A 15,111-nucleotide genomic window follows, 5' to 3' on the forward strand; every position below is an offset into this window, starting at 1 on the left:
TTATTTAAGTATGATAAAGTCAACCTGTTATCTTCTCCCTTCTTAGAGTGGAGCCTTAATCACACTAAATCCTGGAGAAATGGCTTTTATGGGTGTGGATACCAGATGCCTGGGTCTCTTTCTTCTTTGCACAATAATTGGACATTCTTTGGAGGTAAAAGGTAAATGAATAAATTAAGTTTCTTTTAATGGAGTAGTCTTAAAGAATACGAATGGTGTTTTCACTCTGTATCACGAAAGTATAAAACCAGTAGATAACGTTATTAGTAATATTTCCATGATATAAAAAAAATATGTTCTTGGTAGTTACTCACATGTATAAGGTAACTAATGATCATGTTCTCTTAGGTAAAATGCCAAATTATAAAATAATTTCCAGACCTCTTGTATAGGATTCTTTGAGAAAATGAATAAGTATTTGAAAATTATGTTCTTCTAGCACAACTTGAGTCTTATGGCAATTGGATAAAACAGAAAATGGAAGTTTAAACTAAAGTATACAAATGATCTGAAATTCTCAGCATCTAATGGAACATTGAATTTGACACAGATTTCTAACCTTAAGGATGAAAACCACAAGGATATTGTGTCATTCTCAATGGAGAATTTGATCAGAATCCCTAGTCAAGGTGAAGTACTGAATCAAACAGCATTCAACAGAGAGAATTAGCCAAATGATATCATGAAGGCAATACTATAGTGCTACTCAACTTGTTGCTTAGAAAGTTGATAGGAAGGTTTGGTTTGTTAAACTTAGGGAGCTATATATTCAATTAACTCCACGGACTACTCACAACACATGATTTAAGGTGCTCAGGCATAGTAAATATGTTTTCCCACCTTTTCTCACGTCTATCACAATGTTTCATGTGGGTCATAACAAGATACTGAATTATTATTGATTGATTCTCACTACTAGATACATTTATATATCTATCATTTATATAATATTATACAAATTCTGGTGTACATGTTCACCAAGAAGGTTCCACAGCAAGTGTATTTCTGTGCAGTCATAGTTCCTAGAGAGGCAAAAATCACATTTTGCTTATGTAGTTTCTTTAAAAAGGACAGCTACACAGAAAAATTATGGACTTCAACAGATTTATTTATATAACAGAAAATTATCCCTCTTCCAATGTACCACTTGAAAATTATTTTAGTATATCCACAAAGTTATGAAACCACTACTGCCATCAATTTCCAGAATTCCTTCACTCTCTTCCAGAGAAACCCTGTGCCTCTGGTGACCACTAATCTACTGTCTTCACCAATGGTATTTACATGAAATCACTGGATATGTGGTTTTATGAGACAGGTTCCCTTCACTTAGCATAATGTTTCAGGGTTTTTCTAATTATAGCCTTTTATCAGTGCTTTATTCTTTTTATACTTAAATGATATCCCACCATATAGAAATGCTTGAATTTTTATCCAGTAATCAGGTGATGGGCATTTGAAAATTATTCACATTCAACAATATTCATCATAAAATACAAAATAAATATAAATATTTTCTTAATTTCATTTCAGTTAATCCTCCTCAGGATTTTGAAATAATGGATCCCGGATTACTAGGTTATCTCTATTTGCAATGGAAACCTCCTGTGCTTATGGAAAACTTTAAGGAATGCACATTGGAATATGAGTTAAAATACCGAAATGTTGACAGTGACGATTGGAACGTAAGTGGATCATGGCTTGCAACATCAGAGTGAGCTGACCATTAGATCTTTTCTTGTAACCCTGACTCTAGTAACCACTACTTTGTGTGCCTTAACTGTTCTATCAGTATATGAAAGCTGTCATGTGAGTTTCTGTGCATCTTCATGAATATATTTGCACCTTGTCCATTAGTAAGACAACCCTTGGAAGTTCAAGAAAGAAAACTGGGTCTCATATAATTTGAAGAATATTTGTGTATTTTGCTGTACATTTACAGTTTCTTGTTATATCAGTTCATTTTCTACAATTCTAACAAAATATCTGATGTTGAGTTAAATCTTCACATACACATCACAGAACACGGCATTGTTCTTTACATGTATGGCAAGATTTCATTGAATGCTTATTGAGTTGTCAACTATTTACACAGCAACTATTGTGTTCATTCAGAGCTCTGTTGCAGAGGCTATCCCATTGGCTCTGTAATGCAGACAGGTAGTTTCAATGAGCAATTCAAGTTCAATATTTATTGGATGACATTTTAGACAAAATACTTGGTAAGTTTCAGAAACATAAGACTCTATTGTAGATGATTTCAGCCTTGAAAAACTTACCAATTGTCCGGTTTTCTTCAGATACCCCTGAGACTTTTTTTTATGGGATTCCTGAAAGTTTCCTGGAAGTGACAAATGATTGGCCATGCAACACACATATTGTTGAAAATTATCTATTTAACTCCAAGTTGTTAATAGCTCATGTTTCCATCACAGAGTCTTTCCCCTTACTAAATGTTTTCTGTTTTGTTTGTTTCAAATAACCTTATCAAATAATATCATCTACAGAGGTGATCTCTGCCAGAAATACATCTGGGGTACTACAGTGAATAATTATCTTAGATTTTAATAATTGTTGAGTCTTACTAATGTGGATCACCTTTCCATATATTTCTAAAATGGACTGTGTTTCATCTTTTTATCAAATAGACCATCATTACTAGGAATCTAATTTACAAGGATGGGTTTGATCTTAACAAAGGCATCGAAGGAAAGATACGTACGCATTTGTCAGCACAGTGTACAAATGGATCAGAAGTTCAAAGTTCATGGATGGAAGCTTCCTATGGGATATCAGATGCAGGTTAAAATGAAGTCTCTCTTTTCACATTTCATACTCTTAGAAAAAATCCATGTAGAGAATAAGTTCCCTAACACTTATTTAGATGATTGTATACACGGTAAATCATGTGATGATCACACACAAAATAGAATCTTTCTTAGCATAAGTGTCTTGGGTTTCTGAACTCATTAAACCAACAAACTTTGTTTTTAGTAAATCTACATCTTATTAGTAGAGTCCTCAGCATGAAGCCATATTAGTAAACATGAATGGGTATTTGCTCAATCGCTGAGAACATCTTGTAATAATTAATTTAATACTGAGACATAAACTAGCATCAGTAAATAAGCCCTCAAATGTTTTCAGCTTTGCAATATCCTCCTTACAGTGAAGTGATTTCTGGTAGCTTCCTTTTGCACTGTTTCTCATTATGCTGATTGCTAAATGGAGTAGCAGGGCCAAAGGAAATAAAATTGCATAGTGATTACACAGAAGATTTGTCAACATGTCTCTCAAGTATTCATAGTTTGTTCATTTCCTAGGAAGCCTGGAAACTACAATTCAGGATATGAAGTGTATATATTATAATTGGCAGTATTTGGTTTGCTCTTGGAAGCCTGGCAAGGTAGCACATTCTGATACCAACTATACTATGTTTTTTTGGTAAGTATTTTTATACTTAGAATCCCTGTCAAGATTAGCTCACAGTATAATCCATTATATTCCAACTGAATTACAATCACTTTCTTCACCAGAGTTATATTTATGATGATAATTATTCATAATTATGTGAGAATTTCAGGCTGAAGATACTGCAAGGCATCCATCCTGTGACTATTTCTATACAGGATGAAACATTATATCCTTCACATAGCTGGGTTTATAATTTGAAAAGTTTGCATTTAATTTATACACTTAGCTTTTAAAAGCAATTATCTGTTAAACTGCATCTTCTTGCTGTTTCTTTCATGTCTGTTCCTGAAGCTTTTACACACAGAGCCATTTAAAGATTTCATTTCCTGTGCATGTTTAATATTTCATACATTCTGGTCACACTCACCCTCCCCCATTTTGTTTCCTTCCCTCCCTCTCAACAAGCCCCTCCTACTATCGTCTCTTTGTTTTAATTCTCATGTTGGAGTCAGCTGAGTTTAACTAGGGCCACCTGTGTGGGCATAAGTGCGGAGCATGGGTGACTGATCAGTGAAAACACAGTCCCGCTCTGCCAGCAGCCAGTTCCTTAATTGCTTTGTGGTAAGACAATCACCACATTCTGACTTTCTTTTGCTAAGTTGCACATCTGTTTTTCATTTCCCACATCTACTGTAAGAACCTTCCTTTAGACCCCTCCCATTGCTTACCTGGATGACTGCCGTGACCTCCCAAATGGTGGTTGCTCTGATTGCAGCATTTTTTTTCCATTTTTTTTCGAGACAGGGTTTCTCTGTGTAACAACCCTGGCTGTCCTGGAACTCACTCTGTAGCTCAGGCTGTCCTTGAACTCACAGAGTTCCGCCTGCTTCTGCCTCCCTAGTGCTGGGATTGAAGGCGTGAGCCATCGCAGCCCGGCTGATTGCAACATTTTTCCTTCCTGCTTTTTTTGCACACTGTAGCTACCTTTTTTTTTCCTTGTGATTTTTATACACCATCCCCTAAACCGTATAACCCCAGTGGCTACACATTATGCCCAGGATTAAATCTAGGTTGCCTTTCAAGTTTTTACCTCACTTACCTTTCCAAAACTGTAGTCTGCTATGGCCAGTACCAGTACTCTATTCAGTGTTGACTCATCTCGACATTCTTTTTCATGACTTTTGTGCATCCTGCAATCTGGAATGGCCTCTGGTTCACCCTTTTACCAGTTCTTTTTCATCCTTCCAGGCCTATGTGATGGCTAAATTCATTGACCCTTGGCTGATCATGCCATTTTCTGTTCACCTTTGCGGTTGAACTATTGCTCTTACAGCTCTTTCTTTGTTGTTCAGGTGGTACTTAAACGTATCTCTATGTATTGTTTGTCTCTTCAAGTTCTTTTTTTTTTAAGATTTATTTATTATGTATATACAGACCAGGAAAGGGCACCAGATCTCATTATAGATGGTTGTGAGCCACCATGTGGTTGCTGTGTATTGAACTCAGGTCCTCTGGAAGAGCAGCCAGTGATCTTAACCTCTGAGCCATCTCTCCAGTCCCCCCTTTTTTTAAAGATGCTTTTTTTTTGTTTTTGTATTTTGAGACAGAGTTTCTCTGTGTAGTTTTGGTGCCTGTCCTGGATCTTGCTCTGTAGACCAGGCTGGCCTTGAACTCACAGAAGTCAGCCTGACTCTGCCTCCCAAGTTCTGGGATTAAAGGCGTGTGTCACCAAAGATGCCTTCTCCTCAAGTTCTTTAAAGACTGGTGGACGTGAACCAATTCTTACCTTTCTCTTACCTGCCTACAGAAGGCACAGTGGATTAATACTAAATGTTAACTAAATGAATGAAAATGATGATAACATTGATAAATGAAAAAACATCAGAAATTATGCATTTACTGAAGAAAGACAGAGCAAGAGAAGACAAAATTGTAGTATTTGTGATCTTTAAGCTCAAACTGTGATTGTATTTTTTAAAAGAAAGACATGATATATAAATGATTGGGTGTAAAGGATTAATGCTTTTGAGAATTGGGCTCTAAACCCTGCTCTGGCAGCAGGTATCTGGGTAGATTTGGGTAGACAATTCCTTTGGGGGAAATGTTTGACTTTCCATATCTTGAATTGGATGGATACATTTCTAATTTTTTGGTCACTAAATCAATAAATATTAAACATTTATTAAATGAAAGACATTGCTCTTGATTTGAAAAGATACAACAAACAAAAGAGGAAGACACACTTCACGTTGTCATTCATGCTTAACACAACCTCACAACCTTATCCTTACTTAGTGGAATGGGGAGAAATAAACCTTAACATTTTACAGATTGTGAATCATTTTTCACTGACAAAAAGTCACGAGTTAGTCTTTGTAAACTCCAGCATCAATTGGACATAGTGGTGTATATCTGTCATCCCAGAATTTGGGAGGGTAATGTATAACATTCATGAGTTTGACACTAGGTCCCTGGGCTACATATTAAGTTCCAGGTTAGTGTATAGTGAAATCCTGTGTCAAAGCACAATAAATAAACAAAGTCAGCCATAGATAAAAAGTCTCCCAGGCTGTAAGCAGGCAATTTAACCAAGAGAATACAAATTATAAACACTTTCCTAAAGTAGGACACTTGGTATAAAGTTCGTTTAACAGAGTCTAGATAGTTTCAGTAGCTCCTTAACAGCTGCTATGTTGGTCTCATTTCAGAAGGGACTTTTGGCTACTTTTTTAGCCAAAGTCACATTTTTCACTACAAGCTAGTCTTTAGAAAAATATATCAGGAATTATTGCTTTATAAATCAGTTGCTAACAACTCCTTCCATTTCCATCAGCTGTATTGCTGAAACAAAGCTAACCTTAAATGACATGGTAAAATTTCTTAAGATAAAGGGAAAATTACACTGTACTTGACAAACTACTTTACCTTGTTCGTTTCACTCCCTTCTCTAGCTGGTTTTTCTCAGACTTACAGAGTAGTGTATTATAACATCTGTAGCTGAAGAGTTTCTCTCCAGCTCCCGCCAAGCCCTGGCAGGTCCGCAGCCCACTTATAAAATAAACATACAGACTCTTAGATTATTTAAACTGTTTGGCCTAATGGCTCAGGCTTCTAGCTATTTAGTTCTTACATCTTAAATTAACCCATTTCTATAAATCTATACTTTGCCACATGGCTCGTGGCTGACCAGTATCTTACATGTTGTACTCATGGCAGCGGCTGGTAGCATCTCCTCACTCAGCCTTCCTGTTCCCAGAATTCTCTTCTCTGCTTGTCCCACCTATACTTCCTGCCTGGCTACTGGCCAATCAGTGTTTTATTTATAAAGAGCGATATCCACAGCACAGAAGATTTCTTTTTGTTTTATAAAACTTAGGAATGTTTATATCTGCTTTTAAATCTGCTTTCACTTCAAATAATTTTCTCAGTCAAATATTATCAAGGCTACCTTACTATTGAAAATCTTTGATTCAAAAACTTTGAGTCAACAAAAACTAAATTCATGAATAATGATACTTGAGTTTCTTTGAGATGTTATGAAGATTCATATTGAACTGAAGCTCCATGAAATCAACTATGTCTGTTTTTCTTGCTGGTGAATACACAGTACTTATCATTACATATAGCAAATAGCATTTTTCTTCATATTGTATCCTTTTTTTTTTTTTTTTTAATTTTTATTTTGCAATACAATTCAGTTCTACATATCAGCCACAGATTCCCTTGTTCTCCCCCCTCCCGCCCCCCTCACCTTCCCCCCAGCCCGCCCCCCATTCCAATCTCCTCCAGGGCAAAGCCTTCCCCACAGACTGAGATCAACCTGGTGGACTCAGTCCAGGTAGGTCCAGTCCCCTCCTCCCATGCTGAGCCAAGGGACCCTGCATAGGCCCCAGGTTTCAAACAGCCAACTCATGCAATGAGCACAGGACCCGGTCCCACTGCCTGGATGCCTCCCAAACAGATCAGGCCAATCAACTGTCTCACCCACTCAGAGGGCCTGATCCAGTTGGTGACCCCTCAGCCATTGGTTCATATTTCATGTGTTTCCGTTTGTTTGGCTATTTGTCTCTGTGCTTTATCCGACCTTGGTCTCAACAATTCTCTCTCATATAAACCCTCCTCATTCTCGCTAATTGGACTCCCAGAGATCCACCTGGGGCCTAGTCATGGATCTCTGCCTCCAGGTCCATCAGTAGTTGGATGAGGTTTCTAGCACGACAATTAGGGTGTTTGGCCATCCCATCACCAGAGTAGGTCAGTTCGGATTGTCGCTCGACCATTGCCAGCAGTCTGTTGTGGGGGTATCTTTGTGGATTTCTGTGGGCCTCTCTAGCACTTTGTTTCTTCCTATTCTCATGTGGTCTTCATTTACCATGGTCTCCTATTCCTTGTTCTCCCTCTCTGTTTTTGATCCAGCTGGGATCTCCCACTCACCCAAGCTCTCTTTCCCTCGACCCTCGCCCTTCACTACCCCCACTCCTGTCCAGGCTGTTCATGTAGATCTCATTCCATTTCTCTGTCATTGGGCGATCCCTGTGTCTTTCTTGGGGTCCTGTTTTCCAGGTAGCCTGCCTGGTGATGTGAGTAGCAGTCCAGTTTATAACAACGTTTTTTGAGAATTTGTACATGAGTACCATATTTACATTGTTTCTACCTCTCCCTCTCCTCCCTACAACTGCTCTTGTGACCTCTCAAATTCATGACCTCTTTTAAAAATTGGTATTGTTACATATGTATATGTATTTGTGTGTGTTTATTTATCTATATATAAATATATATATATAATTTACTGAATCAATATACTGTGCTCATATGTATATTTCAGATAATATCATAAAATGATTTAACACTGATCACTGGGATTAAAAAAAGATGCTACTAAACAATTCCTGAAATATTTCTTTTGTTAAAGGTATGAGGGCTTGGATCATGCCTTGCAGTGTTCCAGTTACCTCCGAGATAATGAAAAAAATGTTGGATGCAAACTTTCCAACTTGGAGTCATTAGACTATAAAGACTTTTTTATCTGTGTTAATGGATCCTCAAACATGGAACCTATCAGATCCAGCTATACCGTTTTTCAACTTCAAAATATAGGTGATGTGAACAAATAATGTGAACTTGAAATCCATTCATCTTAGTTTTGGCTGTTTCTAAGGGAGCAGGAGAGGCAAGAGGAGAGAATGAGATTTACAACAGCGATTGAAGTGCAAAGCCAGAAACATAAAGGTCATAGAGTAGATGAGGAAGTAGAGACGTTATTGAGTGAAATATAAAACACCATTATTTTTAGAGATCATAATTCACTTTCCAGCTTGAAAGAGTCTCTGCTATTTAGTGTCAGTGAATTACTAATTGTAGACTCTATTAACCTTGGCTTCAAATGACAAACCATTGAAAACCAAACCATTTTTATGCCTTCTGAATTTGCATTCTTCATTCTAACAGTTGTAAGAGTGAGAGGTTCTAGAACTGGACAGACCTAGCTTTGAACTCTGGGTCTACCATTTTCTTTTTCTTTTTTCCTTCCCTTTCCTTTCTCTCTTTCTCTCTTTCTTTCTTTCTCTCTCTCTCTCTCTCTCTCTCTCTCTCTCTCTCTCTTTCTTTCTTTCTTTCTTTCTCCCTCTCTTTCTTTCTCTTTCCTTTCTTTCTTTCTTTCTTTCTTTCTTTCTTTCTTTCTTTCTTTCCTTCTTCCTTCTTTCCTTCCTTTCTCTTTCTCTCTATTTCTTTCTCTCTCTCTTTATTTCTTTTTAAGACAGAGTCTCACTGTGTGGCACAGGCTGTCCTGGAACTCACTCTGTAGACCAGGCTGGCCTTGAACTCAGAGATTCGCCTGCCTCTGCCTCTGAAGTGCTGGGACTGAAGGCGTGTGCCTCCACACCCTGGAGTCTACCATTTTCTAATTGTATGAGTTTGAGTGATTGACTTAAGGTCTCTGTTTCAATGTCCTTGTCATGTACATGAAGACAGTGGAAGACCACACAACACCCTGGTGCAATGTCAGATGTACGGATCATAAGATTAGTTAGAAAGTGTTCACAATAGTAGTGGTCGTGGTGGTTTGGTTGCAGTTTAAAAAGTTGCAAAGTGGGGAAATGATTGTGATAATTTGGACCTTCTTATTTTTCTTCTGGGCCTTAAATGTTTATCACTGTGGAATTTATCAAGAACAAATGAACAAAAGTGAGTTTCCCAAATAACCAAATTTCTTAAGAAGTTCATCTTGATGGGCAAGCAACGTTGGTCTTCAGTGACATCATGAGAATAATCTTGAGCCACTTAGTTTGTCCCTGAAAGTTTGTGTTGGAGTGTCCCCAGCTTTGGATGAGGGCTGCTGCTAACTTAGCGACTTTCATGTTGAAACAGTCGCCTTCTGCTTTTTAGTTAAACCGTTGCCACCAGAATTCCTTCATATCAGCGTGGAGAATCCCACTGAGATGAGAATGAAATGGAGCACACCTGGAGGGCCCATTCCACCAAGGTGTTACACTTACGAACTGGTGGTCCGAGAAGACGGGATTTCCCGGGAGGTATGCTGTATTTACCTGCTCAAATCATAAAACTAATATTGAATTATAACAGGGTACCGGAGAATCCAAATCTGTTGCTGCTCAAAAGAGCGACAGACCATGACAAGTATTTCAATTTACTTTCCAGAAGGCTAAATCCAATGGACAAAGGAAATATTTTTAAAAAGTACAACTAAATCATGCCAATTTTAAAGTTGCAAAAGACCCTGAAGGCAATCTTAGTTACGTGTTTCCAATTTTATCTTAATCAATTAAATTACAAAACCACCCACGAACACAGAAATCACTTCTTGAGATACAACCATGAGGTAAAAATTAAGAGTCCTCAGGAGTGCAAGAGATTTCCTAGAGAGGTGGGGCTTGTAAAAGGAATGATGGTTGTGAAATTAATTACTTCCAAACAACAAGGATTTGGTGACTTCTTTAACCCCACTTTGGTGTATGTTGCTTTGATTTATTTGTTTCCAATTTAGAGATTGGTAGAGACAAGAAGGTGAACTACTAGTTCTCAATGATTCAATTCATATACAGAAGAGAAGAGTGGTAATGAGTTAGTATCCTTGTTCCAGGAAGGGGAATTGATTTCACAGTCAAATAGATGTATACTCAAAACCTGAGTCCCAGTCCACTTAAGTCTATACTACATATTCTCTAGGCTTGAAGATAAGTTAAGTAAATGAAAAGCAATCATAGCTTATGAGAACTCTGTAGCACTTTGAAGTGGAAACCTGAAATAATTTCTTTAGTTTTTTTTTTCTCCCATGTGATTCTTGTGAGAGCTTCCGCATATTTTGTGGTAATCTCATATCTGAAGTGGCAGTCTTGTGCCAATTCCTGAGGACTACTACGTGGGCCTTCAAAAGTAAATCAGAGCAAAAAGAGTAGCGGATACATTTTGAATATGGACATTCCAGTTTCCAGAAAATCTGCATTCACATGAAGTTTTTTCTCTCAATAACTCATCTTATGTAACCTTCCTTTTTCCCCTTATACAACCTGGAATATCAGACACTATTATGGACATATTATGGACAATATTATGGACATCAAACTATGTAGAGTTGTGACTTATTACATATACTGTTTTTTATTACAAGTAACCAATTATTGTGATAGGACAAAAGATAAAATTAAATACAGATACGAAGTGGAAGAAAAATGACTTCGAAAATTCAGTGTACAGCGATGACCAATGCTAGGATTATACCTTTCTAGTATCTCAATGCAGGTGTTTTATGTCCCAAAACATTTTGAAGCTGAGAGATGAAATCACTGCAGTTGTACTTGGGTCAAATAAACACACTGTATTTTTTCTTGGCTTTCAGTCTGTCACAGATAAAAATGACATGAAGTTGAAAAAGACAGCAAATGATAGTGAAGAACTGTGCTTTTTTGTAAGAAGCAAAGTCAATATATATTGCGCAGATGATGGAATTTGGAGTGAATGGAGTGAAGAGGAATGCTGGGAAGGTATGCACTAAAAGGATAGAAACTAAGTAACTTGGGGCTGTTTGCTAGCAAAATTTATTTCTGCTCAGTGTGCTTGTAAATTGGAGCTTAAAGGGTCTTGTGCATCATCTATCAATGAGGAGAGAGCAAGTATCTCAATAGATGATAGGCTTACTGAAAATCTAATATTCATTTCGAAGTAGGAGTCTTATTCTGCTATAATAGGAGTACTTTTGTCTGCAATGAACATTTCATAGTCCTTGGGGAGAGGTCCAGAGTCCATTTTAGTCAACATTTTTTGTGCTTTCAATTTTCATAAGAGCAGAACTTTAAAAGGAAGGGGTGCAGCTGACTCCAAGCATCTAATACTAGCTACTGGTAATTTTTCTAATTGAGACATTTGGATTCATGTCTGTTGCTGTGATTAGAATATCCTACCCAATAGCAGCTTGGGGAAGAAAGGGCTTCTTCAGCTCATGGTTCCTGGTTACACAGTCCATCAAGGCAGAGAAGTCTAGTTGGCAGAAATTTAAAACCACCCCTCACAGCAACAGTAAAGAGAAGAAAGCAATGAGTGTGCATCTGACTGCTGCTCAGACAACTCTCTCATTTTCACTCAGTCGAGGGCCTATCCCAGGAAATGATGCGGCCATATTCAGGGTGGGTATTCTCACCTCAGTTAACACAAATAAGAAAATGCTCACAGGCATGCCAATAGGCCAACCTGCTCCAAACAACCTCTCATGAGGCTCTCTTCCCAGGTGATTGTACAGCACAGCAAGCTGACAATTACAACCTACCATCATAGATTCTGTAAGTAGGGAAAACAATCCCTTTAGTATAGAAAGTGATTTATGATAATAAATATATATTCAAATTTCATAGCAATGTAAACTTAAAAGCCTAGAAGGTGACACATAATATGTTTTAGAATATATTAACATCAGTACAAATTACTGAGCCAAGGGCCTGGTAGCACACGCCTTTAATCCCAGGACTTGGGAGGCAGAGACAAGTGGATCTCCACTTGAGTCCAACCTGGTCTATAGAGTAAGTTCCAGGATAGCTAAGACTACACAGAGAAACTCTGTCTTGAAAAACAAAACAATACAACAACAAAAAATCCCAACTAACCAACCAAACAAACCAAATTACTGATAATTATTCAAAGTTGAAGAAAATCACTTCAGCAGTGCTTATTTAGGTATTCATATATGGAATGCAGCTGTAATAAATGTACAAATACAGACAATAATCTTTTATCAATTGTTATTCTTTCACATAATTTGACTGGAATCTTCCATTCTACCTCCCTACAAATATAGCAGAATCATTATTCAATTTTGTTCATTAAATATTTTTTGAGTACCTACTGTACATCAGATTCCAAAGACTGGATATCCGGCAGTAATTATTACTCTTATCAAGTCTATATTATTCCCAAGTTGGGAAGAAATAAATAATAAACAAGCAGAATGTATTGTACAACAGCTAGGGAATGTGGAGGAAAATAGTCAGGGTAGGAGGAGTTCAAGCAAGAGATGTATGTGATCAGAGAGAACATTGTTACTGCTTCTACAGTTTTCATTTTCGTTTCCACTATCAGAAATCTTGAAAATGTGTGTGTGTGTGTGTGTGTGTGTGTGTGTGTGTGTGTGTTGTTGTTGTTGTTGTTGTCGTGAATTATATTTTGTCATTAGTCCATAAATTGTATAAAGTGGACTTGGTGATTTTTCTTTACCATATAATCAAAATGTACATCTTTTTTCATTACATATAATCTCACTAAGAATTTGATTACTGAGATTTGTTTTGTCCTGACAGGTATCTCTTGGTAGAGTCTTAATTTAGACTTACAAGTAAGGAACAAATTATTTTTGGAGTTGCTTGTAGTTTTATGTTTTTATGATACGTTTCTTGTTGGGTATTTCAAGTTATAGATAACAGGAAAATTACAGGTATGCATATGTTTGTGTATATATATATATATATATATATATATATATATATATATATATATATATTGGAAATTACCCCTGTAAATCTTTACTATCCTCAGCATTAGAATTTGACTCACAATTTTCTAGAGACAACTAAGTTCTGAAGGGAAAATGACAAAGACAAATTGAGATGGGGTAGATTTATAGGTCTGGCTCTAAAAGTTGACATGCTGTATGTTATTCCAAAACAAGTCAGAGATACCAGACTTGGAAGGACAGATTTGTTTAAAGTATCGCCACTGACAGTTCTCAAGATGCATAAGTAACATTAACGCTTCACTCCTGGGTCTGGTGATCTCTTGGTGCTAAAATGCTTGCCTAACATTTGACCAACTAGTGCTGCTAAGACAAAAGAAAAACTACAAAAGAGAGAGAGAAAAGAAAATGTCACATCTAAATGCCAAACAGCAAAGTCACCTCTTGTTCTTCAGTTCAGCCTCTAAAATATGAGACAAATTTTAATTGGTGACCTTGTTAAGTTAGCGTCATTACCCTCATGTGCATCTTTATTAAAGATCAGAACTTGTTCCTGAGTAATTTAATTACTTCGCTCTTGTGTGTTTTTAATGAAAAATGTCACAACATAAAATTGCAAGCAAAATCATATGTGCTTTGGGAGTTATTTTTCTACTTGAAGTAGGATAGATGTCACAGTTCAGCAAAGTAGTTTCTTCTGTATGAAAAGTTCACAAACAAAAGGAATGCTAAACTCAGACCCAACTGTGGTGTTTGTGCAATGGTAAGTATGTCAGCTTAACTCTATTTATGCAATACTGACAGTGTATTTATGAAATAATTAAATTTCAAAGGTCTTTATAAATCTTTAACATTTCTCCTTTTATTATGATTTTTTAATCCTAGGTTTCTCGGGGCCAGACTCAAAGATTGTTTTCTTAGTACCAATTTGTCTTTTCTTTGTATTCCTTTTATTACTTCTCTGCCTGATTGTGGAGAAGGAAGAACCTGAACCACCATTGGTAAGTTGTTTAAGGTTATATCATGTCTTAAACAGCCGACACACAAAAATAATGCATTCAGAACTCATGGACCTGCATTTTATACTTTGCCTGCTCACTATGAGGGACAATTGATACTATATACATTATGATGATATCATCAGAAAATAGTCATCCAAATTTGATACTAGAAAGCCACATTTGGAGGAGTGGTGGTTTATTTTGTCAAAATGGAAGGGAAATCTAGAACATGAAATGTTACAGATCTGTAGATTAGAAAACAGTCCAGGGCTTGAACTCCAGGAGACAAACAGGATCGGGGGGTGATAGAAACTTGAAACAGCTGGTCACACACATTTCCAGTGAAAACAAGGAGGAATAAATGTATTCGTACTTACCGTTCAGCTTACCTTCTCCATTCTTACACAGCTTAGGACACAAGTCAAAGTAACCATGCCACTCACAATGGGATGGGTCTTCTTCCCATGTCAGTTAATGGAATTAAGATAATCTCTCATAAATGTGAGCACAGGTCAACCTGACCTGGAAAATCTCTCATTGAGATCTCCTTCCCAGATGATTTGAAGTTGTGTCAAGCTGATGCTTAAAACCAACTATGATGTAGACTTTAAGGAAAAATTGTGTTTGGAGAAAAAGATCTTTATACTGTGTGTTGTAAAGATAGAACTGGTGATACGCAGGTGATATGTTTCACTTCTCTGCTTGTTATATTCTGAGTTGTTAATATTAGTGAGATTGTAT

General features: G+C 37.0%; 1 protein-coding gene across 4 annotated transcripts in view; it reads left to right on the plus strand.

The window, feature by feature from the left end:
- The window catches only part of LOC131899121 (interleukin-13 receptor subunit alpha-2-like), a 28,804-nt gene that overhangs the window by 13,504 nt on the left and 189 nt on the right, over positions 1-15,111 (plus strand). For all 4 annotated transcript variants that reach the window (XM_059250505.1, XM_059250504.1, XM_059250506.1 and 1 more), the window contains 8 exons: positions 47-161; positions 1,534-1,685; positions 2,649-2,802; positions 3,324-3,444; positions 8,327-8,511; positions 9,799-9,944; positions 11,270-11,414; positions 14,255-14,370. In XM_059250505.1, the coding sequence (XP_059106488.1) occupies positions 80-161; positions 1,534-1,685; positions 2,649-2,802; positions 3,324-3,444; positions 8,327-8,511; positions 9,799-9,944; positions 11,270-11,414; positions 14,255-14,370 (1,101 nt within the window). In that variant the 5' untranslated portion in view covers positions 47-79. The remainder of the gene's footprint in view (positions 1-46; positions 162-1,533; positions 1,686-2,648; positions 2,803-3,323; positions 3,445-8,326; positions 8,512-9,798; positions 9,945-11,269; positions 11,415-14,254; positions 14,371-15,111) is intronic.

Source organism: Peromyscus eremicus, chromosome X, assembly GCF_949786415.1.
Source record: "Peromyscus eremicus chromosome X, PerEre_H2_v1, whole genome shotgun sequence".
In the NCBI taxonomy this organism is placed as follows: Eukaryota; Metazoa; Chordata; class Mammalia; order Rodentia; family Cricetidae; genus Peromyscus; species Peromyscus eremicus.